The sequence below is a fragment of the Uloborus diversus genome, chromosome 8 (genome assembly GCF_026930045.1).
Source record: "Uloborus diversus isolate 005 chromosome 8, Udiv.v.3.1, whole genome shotgun sequence".
NCBI lineage: Eukaryota > Metazoa > Arthropoda > Arachnida > Araneae > Uloboridae > Uloborus > Uloborus diversus.
Genome location: NC_072738.1, coordinates 145,078,872 through 145,092,215, shown reverse-complemented (window position 1 = coordinate 145,092,215; position 13,344 = coordinate 145,078,872). Strand labels below are relative to the sequence as shown.

Below are 13,344 nucleotides of genomic sequence, written 5' to 3'. Positions count from 1 at the left end.
AATGTTATCAAGGCAGGGGCGGATACAGGAGGTCATTACCCCTCACAAACCATGGACAGTATTTTACCAGCATATATATACACAGTAAAACCTGTGAAGTTGACCACCCTTGTAAGTTGACCGCTTTTTTCAGGCACGGAATCAGCCCTTATCATATAAATCAATCTTTGTAAGTTGACCACTAAAGTAGTGCACTGCAAGTGGTCAACTTACACAGGTTTCACTGTATATCGCTAAATTGAAGAAGCTTCAACAGAAAGTTCAATTGGATTGTAACTTTGTTTTTTTTCCTTTAAAACAAATAGTTGTGATTTTATTATTATTGGGATTATTATTATTTTGAATGAAAAGAAAAATTTTATCTTTTACATTTAACATTTAGGACATGTATGTTATTTTTATATAAATTGATAATCTGAAATAAAATTCTTACTAGAAGAAATTAAATCATGTTTGGTAAAATCTGATTTCCTTGTCATAAATCTTAATAAATTCTGATTGAACCTGTATTAAAAGGTTTAAAATGCATTTTTATCATTTGTTTTAGGTTCCGGTTACTTAGACAACGTTCGCTTGGGTTCAGCTCAGCGGTCCCCCATTGGTGTTGAAGCAACTTGGGTTGAAATGTGCACTTGCCCTGATGGATATGTTGGTCAATTTTGCGAATCATGTGGTCCTGGGTATAGGCATGACCCACCAGGGGGAGGAAAATTTGCTAGATGTGTACCATGTAATTGCAACGGACATGCTGAATACTGTGACCCAGAAACTGGTAAGCTTTCAGATTAATTTTTTTTTATAAGATACTATTTTTTTTAAGCACAGAATCTTTTAAATTAAGACTGGAAATTTATAAAATAATTTTATGAGTTTTCTGTTGACCTATGTATATACATTTTTTTTGGGAGGGAGGGATGCGTGTTGTTATTAAAAGCTAATAATTTTAAAGGGTAATGACGAATTTTTTTGCTTAAGAAATCAGCAGAAAAAATTTATTCATTAATATTTAAAAGTATTACTTTTAATGAAATACATGATGCGTTGAGTGCGGGGCAAAATGACCGTTTTCCGTGGAATGGCCCAAATTATTTATTACAACATTTTGCACTTTTTTCGTAGTTCTATTTTAACTTCACTTTTTTTGTGTTCAATCGTATGACCTTTACATTGCCTTCAAACAGGTCGCTGCATCTGTCAACACAACACTGCGGGTGATAACTGTGAACACTGTACATCTGGTTTCTATGGAAATGCCTTAACTGGTACAGAAGATGACTGCAAACCTTGCCCTTGTCCTGGAAATGGTGCTTGTGTGGTCCTGCCAGATGAAGAAGTAGCTTGTTTGGAATGTCCAGAAGGATACGCTGGTCTGTGTTTCATATCATTATTTGAAAAAAAATCTCATATTTACGTTGTGGAATTTTTTATATAAAAAAAATCATCTTTTACATGAAGATAATTTTTGTAAAACATTCAGGCATAGTTAATTAGTAGCCATCATGAAACTGAGTTAAGGAAAAAAGATTAAAAAGTTAGCAAGTAAAAAAAAAAAGGATCTTTGCCTTTTTGTTGTCAGAATATATTGGCTACTATCTTTTTTTTTTAACGATCCCTTAGCATTTTTTATTTTTATTTTTTTTTTTGGCTTGCAAGTCTATAATTATGATTTAGTCAAAACTTTATTTTATAAGTTTTTTGCTATTTTATTTAAGATTGAAACTTGATTTCTTAAATGTGTTGTATGCATAAATTATAACATCTCTATTAAATCTTATTATTAAATATTGGTTATGCTTCTATTGATATTAAAAATTATGTTAACCAAGATAGTTGAATTCAATCTGTAAAATATGGCAAAGTATTTTTAGTACGTTTTACCAGTATCAAATACACCAATATCAAAACCTTGAACTTGATACATTTTCTTTTTTAAACTGCTAATTTTGATGGGTGACATTTCATAAGGAAGGACGAACAAACTTATTTGTTTATTGTTGCTGGTAAGTACAAGCTAAATATGTGCTAAATTTAATTGAAGTATATTCAATTCTAAAAGCATTAGTAAAATAACTTTAGTAAAGCCAAAAAGGAAAAAAAAAAATGATGCTTTTAAATTAACTGATTACATTTTTATTTGATAGTTTCCACTTGGAAGTAACGTTTTAATTTTTAAATACTGAAGCTAAACTGAAACATTTTTTATGCATTAAAGTTGAATAAAGTTCTTAAAAAACTATCAACTTTCTCAATAAATAATTTGACAAAACTGGATTTAAATCCACACTAAGAAAACATAAATGTGCAATTAAACATTTTTATATTTTGGTTTCTAGCACATATCATTTTAATGTCCACATGTTCTGCAAATTTATTGATTAGAAGTAATGTGATTCCAATTGGAAAAATATTTGTGCTGGCATGCACATATTGGGGATTAAGGAGGCTATTAACATTCTTTTTTAAATTATGTTGTATTTTGCTGATGGATTTTATTTTTAAAGCCAATATAATTAATTTAAGGTCATAGATGCGATCTTTGCGTGGATGGTTTTTATGGTGAGCCACAAGGTCAATGTAGAAAATGTGAATGTAATGAAAATGTTGACCCTAATGCAATTGGAAATTGTGACAGGTAAGCTATCAAAAATGTTTCCTAGTGATAAGTGCATAATATTTTATGTACCTCAAAGCCAGATTAACGTGAGTCATATTATCACTACTTTTCAAGAGAGAGTGTAAAAACGTTTGTCCAGTGTATACTAAGGTTGGAACTCTCACTCTTATAGGACTAGTAAATAATTATACAAGTTTTTTTCTTACATAGAATCATGTTATTATGGCTCAATATTTTACATTCAATGCAGAAAAACCTGAAGATTGCAGTTTTTTGACTTGCGTTAGTCTGGTCCTTAGTAGGTTTTAGAAAATGCTTTTTTAAAATACCTTCTACAAAGTACTTGTGTAACCATAGTGCTGACAAAAAATGCATTGATGTTAACATTTGTTTCACATTTATGTTTTCATCTTTCTTTTCATTTTCTCAAACAGCATTTAAGACAGTACCCGCCTTTCCCACCCCCACCAAAGAGTGAGGGCATGCCCACTTCTAATGCTACAGGGTACCTTCAAGATTAAGATCCCCACAAAAAGAGACTAAGCCCTTTTTAAAGGTCTCCTAAAGATTTCAAAGGCAGTCTGTGGCATGACTACCCCCCCCCCCCATTCTTGTAGGCACAAATGTATAACTATTTTAGATCAGGTCTCACAATAGACCCCATAGTATTCTCACATTTGGATTAGTTTTGCATGCAGTTGCTTGAAGTATAATTCTAATATAAATGGAATTTTATTGCAAAAGCTTACTTTCAACCTACTTTAACCTAGAGCAATATAAAAAGATGCAGTTTTCTGTGCTTTGAGGGAAGGTTGTCTAACTTAAATCTTTGTCTTTCTGATCCTGGTTATCGAGAAATAAATATTACCAATCAAGTTATAATTTTTTAATGAATAACACTACATAGCAGTTTCTCTTTTGAGTTTAATTTCATACTTAAAAGAAAAACTATTTAGAGCTATTTTTAATGCTAGGATATCCTCAAGTAAAGGAAACATGGATCAGCTAAATTATTTTTCTTTACAAAATGTCAGCCCATTTTTAACATTTAAAGTACACAGAATTACATTGCAAAATATTTTACTAATAGCCATTTTCTTTTCACTGCAATGTTATTCATTTTTATAACTAGAAAAATCGCCTGTCAAGATATGACGGGTGAAAATTGCTTCCACATTTGAACGAAGCAATTGCCTGTTTGGTGATATTTTAATAGTTGAAATTTTAACCCTAACTCCAGTGGATTAACCCTAAACTCCAGTAGGGTTAGGTAAACTCCATAGCGTTCATTGATGACCACTTTTTCATTTCTTCATTCCCTTGAAATGGCAGTCTTATCAGTAAAACAGTTAAGTTATCGGATCCAGTTCAACCTCGTCAAAATAAGGCACTTTCATGCAAGTCAAACATTACCAAAACATATTATCAGATTATCATCCCCCCCTGGCGCGAGTTCCATTGTTGGTGACGTCAGGAGCATTGCTCGATCATTGGCTGTTATATATATATAAGGATGAAAGCAACCTTTGCCTCATCATCCACTAATTAGTTTCATTAAATATTTCAGCCTCTTCCTTTAACTGCAAATGAAGTTTGGGGGAACATTTTATGGCTCTGTCATGCTTATTTGGTTGCTTTTAGTAGTTCTGTGGCATTTTCTTTTCGTTTCTTTTCTTTTTTTTTGTAGTTTTTCCACAGGATCTAATTCATTCTGTACAGCCCTGCAACAGCCAACATAGATAGGCCTAAAACCTGTTGCTACCCCCTCTTTTGTATTTGTATCCTAATTTAAGATTCCCTTCATACTTGAGTAATTGGCAAAAACTATCCATTTATTGAGAAATGTTTAGTATAAATATCACTACAGTCAATTTAGGCTGTGAAATATGCAGTTAAATTCAATGAAACATTCCATTTCGTATAATTGAACCAATGACTGAATATTGCTAGAATAGTTTCTCTTAGTGGAATAGCTAATATTGTTTTTTTGAGCAATCACATTGCTTATTGTTCTCATTTGACTGTTTTTAGCGTTCCTATGATTTTATTCCCCCCCCCCTTCCTCTGCAGCACAACCATCGACCGGCCTCACAATGCTGCTCCTCTAGCGAAAACCATCTCCAGGTTGCATCCATATCCTACACACACATGTGCACTCGCGCACACACACATACACACATGCATACACACACACACATGCATACACACACACACATGCATACACACACATGCATACACACATGCATACACACACACATGCACACACACACACATGCACACACACTCACATACCTACACACACATACCCACACTCATGCCTGTACATAAACACAAACACACACACTCGTGATTGCGAAAAACATAATTTGAATTCCAGATGCCAAAACTCAAATTAATTTTTTTTTTTCCTGTAGAAGTACTGGAGAATGTTTGAAATGCATCTACAATACAGGTGGAAGGCATTGTGAATCTTGTCTGCCTGGATTTTATGGCAATGCTTTGGCTCTACCAAAAGGAGATTGTAAAGGTATTTTAACTTTTTTCTTAAGTGTTTTAGTGTGAAGTCTGTAGAACCATAATAACTAGTTTATGTACTGCAAAAGTCTCAATAGTTTTCTTACTCATTTTCATTGTATTTTATTTGAATCGTTCTTAATAATTATAATATACTAAACACGACTGTTTGCTGTGATGATTACACACCAGACCTGATTAACATCAAATTGGACCCATGGTCTGGTACTAACTTATGGCCCCTTCTCAACAGATGCTGTGCATGAAAGTCATTGTACATCATAGATAAGAAACATAATTCCCCAATAATAGGGGATAAGTAATAAATAGCTAATGCATTTAATAAAATAACATCAATAAGTAACAAATTAGGAATACCGTATATACTCTCGTATGAGTCGAGAAATTCAGTATAATAAATGAGGTTAAAAGTTTGGGGGTCAACTTATACACAGGGTAGAATTTCCAAAAATGTTCCCCAAACAATTCTTGGGGGAAAAACACTCAAAAATGTGATTATTTTACCGATTTTAGTCCAGCCCTTTTATACAGATGCTGAAGAAGTAAATACTTACACACCCTGGTATAATTTCACATGGTCTGACTGTGAAATAAAGACTAAATAAATGCAGTAAACAACCAAGTGTGCAAAAAGTTCAGGAATTAATGTATTCACGACTTTTTACTTCCTTTTAAAAAGGAAGTATTGTATTCGTGAAAAAAATTTCACTCAAAAATCGACCTTAATTTCCATTTTGCTCACCCTCGAATTAATGTAGAGTTTTTTTTTTCGATTCGACCACACATGGATAAGTGCCTAAGAACGTATAGACATGGGAAATATCCCGAGTTTTCTCGTGAGGTCTGTATGTACGTATGTATGTATGTGCGTATATGCATATGTGCGTATGTATGTTTCATAACTCAAGAACGGTATGTCCTAGAAAGTTGAAATTTGGTATGTAGACTCCTAGTGTCCTAGTAGGGACTAGTTGTGCACCTCCCCTTTTGGTTGCATTTGGGTGTTTTTGAGGGGGTCTTTTGCCCCTTTTTGGAGGGAAATCATTCTTAATTTCGATGTAAACTCAAGTGGTGTTACAGTTTGGCAGACACTTGGCGATATATCGCCAGCCTTTTGGTCGCCAAGTTTTGTCGCCAACTTTGTTGTTTTTTTTTTTTTAAATCTGGTTTCAGTTTGGCGACTGTTGGTGATATTTAGAGAGTAAACTACTGAATCACATTAAAATTACCAGTAATGGGAAAATGACATTAAATTGGAGTAAAAGGAAGTCATGTGACGCACACATCAGCTCGTTTAGGATATAGTTGCAATTCAAAACCCCTTTCAGTAGCCCTTTTTTATGCTCCTGTCTCCTTCAGTTATTTCAGGTCATGCTATTATTTGCAAAACTGTCATTCACCACCACATGGGTGTGCTTGAGAGTATCACAAGCCTGAACTTAGAAAGGGACTAGCAAGTAAAGAAGGAGTTTAAAACTTATTTTTATATACTTGTTGACAAAAATGGAAGGGGTTCACAGCATGATCTGCCAAGGGAACCTTTAATAATGCAAGGGTCATGAAGTTGTCCAATGTTCCTTTAAACCTTTCCTAAATTTGATGCTTTGGAATCAATGAATTGAAAATTACTTTGCCCTAATTTAAATAAATAAAACAAAAGAATTTATTCAGCATTTTGTTCTACTGTGTTAGAAATAAGAAATTAAATGTAGGCATCCTGATGACTGCCAAAAAGAGTTTTCCAGGTGTCAAAAATAGAAACCTCAATCTCATTTTTGAAAAATTTAAGTTGTATGAGATTTAAAAAATCCATTGAGCAGAAATAATGTACATGTGCATTATCAAAATTGAAGTGTTTATTTTTATTTGTTCCTGTCAATTACATGTTGTGATGGTGAAAAGTTGAAGAAAGAAAAGCTCAGCTGGGTTGGGTGTAAGAATTGAATCTTTGGTTGCAAAAGTGCACATAACAAATACTTATTTCTAACACTTCAAATAGTTGGGACAAGCCTAACCTGGCAGCTTTGTGAAAGCTATGCAGGTCCTAACACAGCGTTACGATATGCCAGCAGACCTGGTAAAGTGGTAAGAGGGGTTCAATTGCCCCCCCCCCCCCACTGTGGGAACTTTTGACTGCCAGGTGAGGTCTGTCTCAACTATAGTAATATGATATTACGTTTCTTGTATCTATTAAGTCATTTATTAATATTGTTTACTTAGTTAAAATAGTGCCTTTCATTTTTTAACTCACTTAATTACTTTCCTCATTTCTTTAGCTTGCAACTGCAACCCTGTTGGAACTCAGAAAAAAGATCTTGATCTTGATATTTTGGTCTGCAACTATGCAACTGGACAGTGCCCATGTAAGCAAAATGTGGATGGAAAACATTGCGACTTGTGTATTGAAGGTTATTGGAACATTGCCAGTGGAGAGGGATGTGAATCATGTAACTGTGATCCAGTTGGATCACTAGACCATTCATGTGATATTTTCAGCGGACAGTGCAAATGTCGTCCTGGTGTTACCGGTCAAAAATGTGATCAGTGCCAACCTTATTACTATGGATTTTCTATTGATGGATGCAAAGGTTAGTACTGTTTAGTATGTATACACACACTAGAGTGTAGATCAAACACACTCCTAAGTATGATGTACAGGGCCGGATTTGGATGTGTGGGAGGCCCCGGGGCAACAAAGGAGTGGAGACCCCTAATCAGAGTTCAAAAAGATCATCATATTTTCGAAAATATCCGATACTTTGATATATATCCGAATATTTTGATATATGTGTATATATCCGATATTTTCAACCCATGAAAGTTAGGATATTTTGTAAAAAAATTATTGTGGGGCCCCCTTTGTTGTGGAGGCCCTGGGGCAGTAGTCCCGCCTGCCCTCCCCTAAATCCGGCCCTGATGATATATACACTTCCAAATCTCTAGCATGTAGAGAGTTGGAAAATCGGAGCACTCTAGAGTTCTGATTTTCCGAATTCCAACTAAGAAAACTGTTCAATAATCCAAGCATACTATTCCTCTCAATTTCTTTGGGAATAAACAGGCAAAATCAAAAGCCTTCATCTAATTTGTTGGAGAATAGAAGAATGTGGTGCAGGGGAAAATCGAGAGGTAAAGACTACAGATTTTTTAACAGCTGCATAAAGAATCTGAGCCTGGATCAAGACTAAAGAAAAGTTATTCACAATATTTTAAAAACTTATGTATTTGCTGCTAAACTTGATTGAAACATCATTTACTGCATTAAAAATTAGTCTTTCAATGTTTTAATACAGGCAGATGCATTTGAATATCAGAAACTGCTTTTTTAATTACCTTAACGCTTGCATAGCCAAGCTAGAGTTCCAAAACATTTATAATTGCAGCTCTATTGTTCTTTTCCTCCCTCCCCTTTTTTTGTGTATGTATAAATATGTGCTTTTTCAACTTCATTGTTTATATTTTCAATTTTAGCACAAAAAATATTTATTTCTCATTGATGTTCTTGTTTCTGTTTGCTGCTGAGGAATATTGGTATTTATATTTAAGTTTAATTGTAGGTACAAGTTTCATTGTGCACAACTTTTAACTTTTAAAAAAACTTTTAACTTGTTTGTCAAAAACTAATTCATTAGAAAATTAGTTTGTTTCAATTTTTAGCAATTTTATGTCGCTCATTCTCAAAATTATTGATGAATTATTAACAGTCACAAATTATTATTTCAGAATGCGATTGTGATCCTATTGGCTCTACATCTCCACAGTGTGATGCAATTGGACAGTGCTCATGTCGCCCCAATGTAGAAGGTCGTAGATGTGAGCGTTGTAAAGAAAATACATATGACAAATCTGCTGGTTGTCGTGGTAAGTATTCATATACTTAGCTTCTTCTTTGAAATACAACAGTAATGTATCATCACTTTAAAAATAATTTATTGAGATTTTAGATCAATTATTATTGCAATTTGTCATGTATTATCATAGTAGTATGGAGTATTGATGGAAGAAATAAATTTTAAGGAAACTCAAGCTCATATAAATTTCAAAACGTTGTCTTAGTACATTTACTTATTTTTCAGATTGTCCTCCATGTTACAATCTTGTTCAGGATGCTGCCAATGTTCATCGCTCAAAGCTAGCTGAGTTAGCTGAGCTTCTACAAGCACTACGTGATAATCCACAGCTGCTAAATGATGAAGAATTTGTTTTGAAACTACGAGACGTTGAAGCTAAGGTTGACAAACTACTTGAAGATGCCTTAGGTGCTACAAGTACGTGGAACAGCCTTTTTTTTCAATTAAAAAATTTCCTCTCTCTATATGTAAGCTCAACATAAATGTTTAATGAATGAGAACTTGTCAGAGAAATAATACTGCAAATTACAAAATAATTCAAAATAATTTTTGAAACTGTGTTGTAGTATATTCAGTAAATTAATGCCCAATAGCCAGGGCTGAAGCAGAAATAAAGCTGGCAGTGTATTTCATGTGTTGTAGTAGTTTGCCATTGTTAAATATTTTAAGAATTTTTTTTTTTTGTATAAAAAACATATATATATTGCTGTTTATCATCAAAATTACATTAGGTAAAATGTTTTTTAAAAGAAGCAATAGAAACAAAGGGGAAAATGATCAAAACTTAAACTAATTAACTGCTGCTGCCTCTAGAGAACAATTTTATTGTAGTTCAGTTAAAGGAGTGTGGCATTTTTATTTCAGTTTCATATCCAACCAGGATACAAAATAGTAAATAAATCAAGCTTATTTTCTATGTCCAAAAAGATAAAATGTTTCATATTATTGACACAAGCCATTTCCTCTTTTCTCTTATGATAGACTTAGACGGCAAAGTTGGCAACAAGTTGAGGGAACTACGTAAGAGACTGGAGGAAATTCACAAAACATCTGGAACTATTGCAAGAAAGATGGACGATACACGACACATTGGCGGATTTGGGGAAAGAAACATTACAATAGCTGAGGACATCATCAAAAGAGCTATCGAAGCTATGAACAATGCACGAAAATTTTTGGAAACTGAAGGACTTTCAGCTTTAGAAAAGGCCATCGACAGGTCGAAAATTTTTGGCCAGCAGTCTGAAAGGATGTCTGAGATAGCTCGAGAAGCAAGACAGCTTGCTGATGAGTAACTATTTTTTCTATGCTTGCTACAATGTTTTTTTTTAATAATTAATTCTGAGACTATTATTTACAGATATACTTCAAATTCCCATAAATACAGCATTTGCTCGTAAAATCTCTCATTTGGATATCTCACGCTTTTCATCTCTCTCCCAAAAAATTAAAAGTTATTAAACTTTGCTTTCAACATGACGCCACTTATGTAGTAAAAAATATTGTATTTCTTTGGAAAATTCTATTTAATTCCGGTTTTAGACAATGAATGAAACAAGGATGCATTAAATTTTTCTAAATTTGCTAAAATTTTAAGTTATAATTGCCTAAACTCTTATCTCACCAAAGAACATTTTAAATATTATAAATTTGTTTCTTTACATTTCAAAAGGGGAAAAAAAGCAATTGACAATTTTCTTGGCAATGAGCAGTTTTCTTTTCTTGTGTTTACTCAGAAATTTGTTCATAAAAAATATCTATTATAGATGCACACATTAGTGAGTTGAATGTTAACAATTCCTATTTTTAATGACCTTGGTCATATCACATTTTTGGATACATCCTGCCTTTTTATTGTCCTCTGACAAACTCATTATAACAAGTAGCTTCTGTATTTACTTTTCTTTTTTCCAAGTATTAGAGTTCTTTGAAATTTTCTTACTCCATTTTGCAATCAATACTTTTTTATAATTTCTAAAACATTTTATCTCTAAATAAATTAACAACATTAAAAAAGCTGGAATTCGCAAAAAAATTTCAAACACATGTTTCCAGGTCACAAGGAACCCCTCTTGTTGGATGTCTTTACATCCTTCTAAACTCATCTCCTTTATCAAGGAGGAAGGTGACTCGTGTAGCCTTGAATATGATGTCTGCATTAGTATTATAATTTATTTATTTATTTTTGCTAATTTGTGCCCCTGATTAAAACAATCTAACTAATGTGGCATACCAAATACAAATGTGACAACCAGCAACAGGCTCTGGGCCCAGCTAGGCTGGTCCTAGTTAATTAATTAGTCCCCAATGAAGATCAATGGCCCTCTTAAAACTATCTAGTCAATTGCTCATTACCACCTCTTCCGGTAAGCTGTTCCAAGGTTCCACTACCCTGCTAAAATAATAATTTTTCCTAATTTCCATGTTTGCCTGAGATTTAAATAGCTTAAAGCAATGACCCCTTGTCCTGTTTTCAGTGCTAAACTTTAGCCCCGTAATATCTTTCATTTTAATAAATTTAAACTACTGAATCATGTCCCCTCGGTCTCTTCTTTGCTCAAGACTGTACATTTTTACCATTCTAAGCCTGGAGTCATAGTCTAAATGAGAAAGTCCATTTATTAGCCTTGTAATTTGAATCCTTTCCAATACATTAATATCTTTCTTAAGATAAGGAAACCGAAACTGAACAGCATACTCCAAATGAGTTCTTACCAAACTTCTATATAAGGGCAGAAGAACTTCTTTAGATTTGTTTGAAATAGATCTTTTGATAAACCCAAGCATCTTATTGGCTTTGTTGAATAAAGAAAAGAATAAAACTTAATGAACATTTTATGATTCCCGCCTCCCTGCTTAGATGCAAAAAAAAAAAAAAAAAAAGAACAGTTACAAAATATTCTTTGAAATTTGATGAAGATTAACTCTAATTTTATAAATTCGTAAATCATGAACTGTTAATAAAACTTTTTTTTTTCAGGCATGAAGAACAAGCTGAAGAGATTGAAAAACTGGCACTTGAGGCACTTAATGTATCCAAAGAAGCCTACGAAAAGGCTAGACATGCTCTGGAGACTCCTGGAGAGACTGCAGATAAACTTGCTCGCTTGGAGAGAAAGTGAGTTATATTTATTCCCTAGTTTTTGGACATTTCAGTAACTTCACTATACGTACACAACTTCTGAAATGAAATACTGCAAAAACACTTATTTTCACGTGCCCTTTGTATTCGGCAAAATTTAAGTCTTGCAAAGTATTTTAGCTTTATATTTTATATGATTAATTTTTGGTCTAAAAAGTAACTTTCGGTATCCCTACAATGCAGTAAGGACTACTGCAAAGAACCTTCTTATGGATGAATCATATGGCCGGTGGCTTCAGTCTGATTCTCAAAGACAGGACAAGGCTCTCAACCAGCAGTCTCCCTGGTTTAGGTCTAAGCAGCTGCTTAATTTGAGTAGGAATGAGATCAAAAAGTCTGTTGGGTTGCTAACTGGACACTGCTCTCTTAATAGGCATCTTAATCTGATGGGTGTTGCCGACAATCCATCGTGTAGAGGATGTCATCTGGCTGATGAGAGCTCAATTCATGTGCTACGTGAATGTGACTTCTACTCTGCGCATAGATTTGAGCCCTTGGGGTACCACTATGTAGATCCCTGGGAACTGCCTAAAATTTCGGTTAGGCAACTGCTGAGATTTATTTCTGTTATTAGGCTCCTTTAGCAGTCTAAGCAGGGACAGTACAATAGACCTGCGGTCTCAGTGCTTGCTCTCGTTTCAAGAGCCCCCCCCCCCTCCCCCTTTTTACTTCATACTTCAACTTTCGGTATTAAATTTTCAGCAAGGGAAATCACAGATATCTTCATTTTCGTGAAAATAAGTGCTTATACAGTAGTCTCTATATCAGCGGTCAGCAACCTAAATTGACTGAAGATCGACTTTCTAAGTTTGGTAAACATAAAGATCAACTGGTCTTTAGGGGGGAGGGGGAGTTGATGTATACACTAGAGACTTAAAACAGTTGTGTTACATGCACGGTCAAGTTGAGACATTGAAAACAACAAATTGTTGGTTGACTCTTATCCAAACAAACTTTTATATTTATTAAATAGTTTTGTTAATTTGCTAAAATGATGTTATGTAAACACTACTAACTCATATCAAAATATTTTCAGACAAGTATATTGCTTGTTTCAAAATTGATAAAATAATGACTAAAGATTCCAGTGAGTATTAAAAGTTTCAAAATTTTAAGTTCAGGAATCAGAAGAAAAATGACAAGAGAGAGAGAGACTGGGAATTTTAGATTCTTCAACTCCGACTCCATGGTTAAACTTAATA

At 33.8% G+C, this 13,344-nt stretch overlaps 1 protein-coding gene across 1 annotated transcript in view; it reads left to right on the top strand.

Annotated features, from left to right (window-relative positions):
* LOC129228658 (laminin subunit gamma-1-like) overlaps positions 1-13,344 on the top strand; it is a gene marked incomplete at its 5' end in the record, with an annotated part of 101,959 nt that overhangs the window by 61,925 nt on the left and 26,690 nt on the right. Inside the window, 9 exons of the mRNA XM_054863342.1 lie at positions 548-772; positions 1,182-1,367; positions 2,521-2,632; positions 5,029-5,141; positions 7,426-7,737; positions 8,873-9,010; positions 9,226-9,417; positions 9,982-10,291; positions 11,981-12,118. Coding sequence (XP_054719317.1) covers positions 548-772; positions 1,182-1,367; positions 2,521-2,632; positions 5,029-5,141; positions 7,426-7,737; positions 8,873-9,010; positions 9,226-9,417; positions 9,982-10,291; positions 11,981-12,118 — 1,726 coding nt within the window. The remainder of the gene's footprint in view (positions 1-547; positions 773-1,181; positions 1,368-2,520; positions 2,633-5,028; positions 5,142-7,425; positions 7,738-8,872; positions 9,011-9,225; positions 9,418-9,981; positions 10,292-11,980; positions 12,119-13,344) is intronic.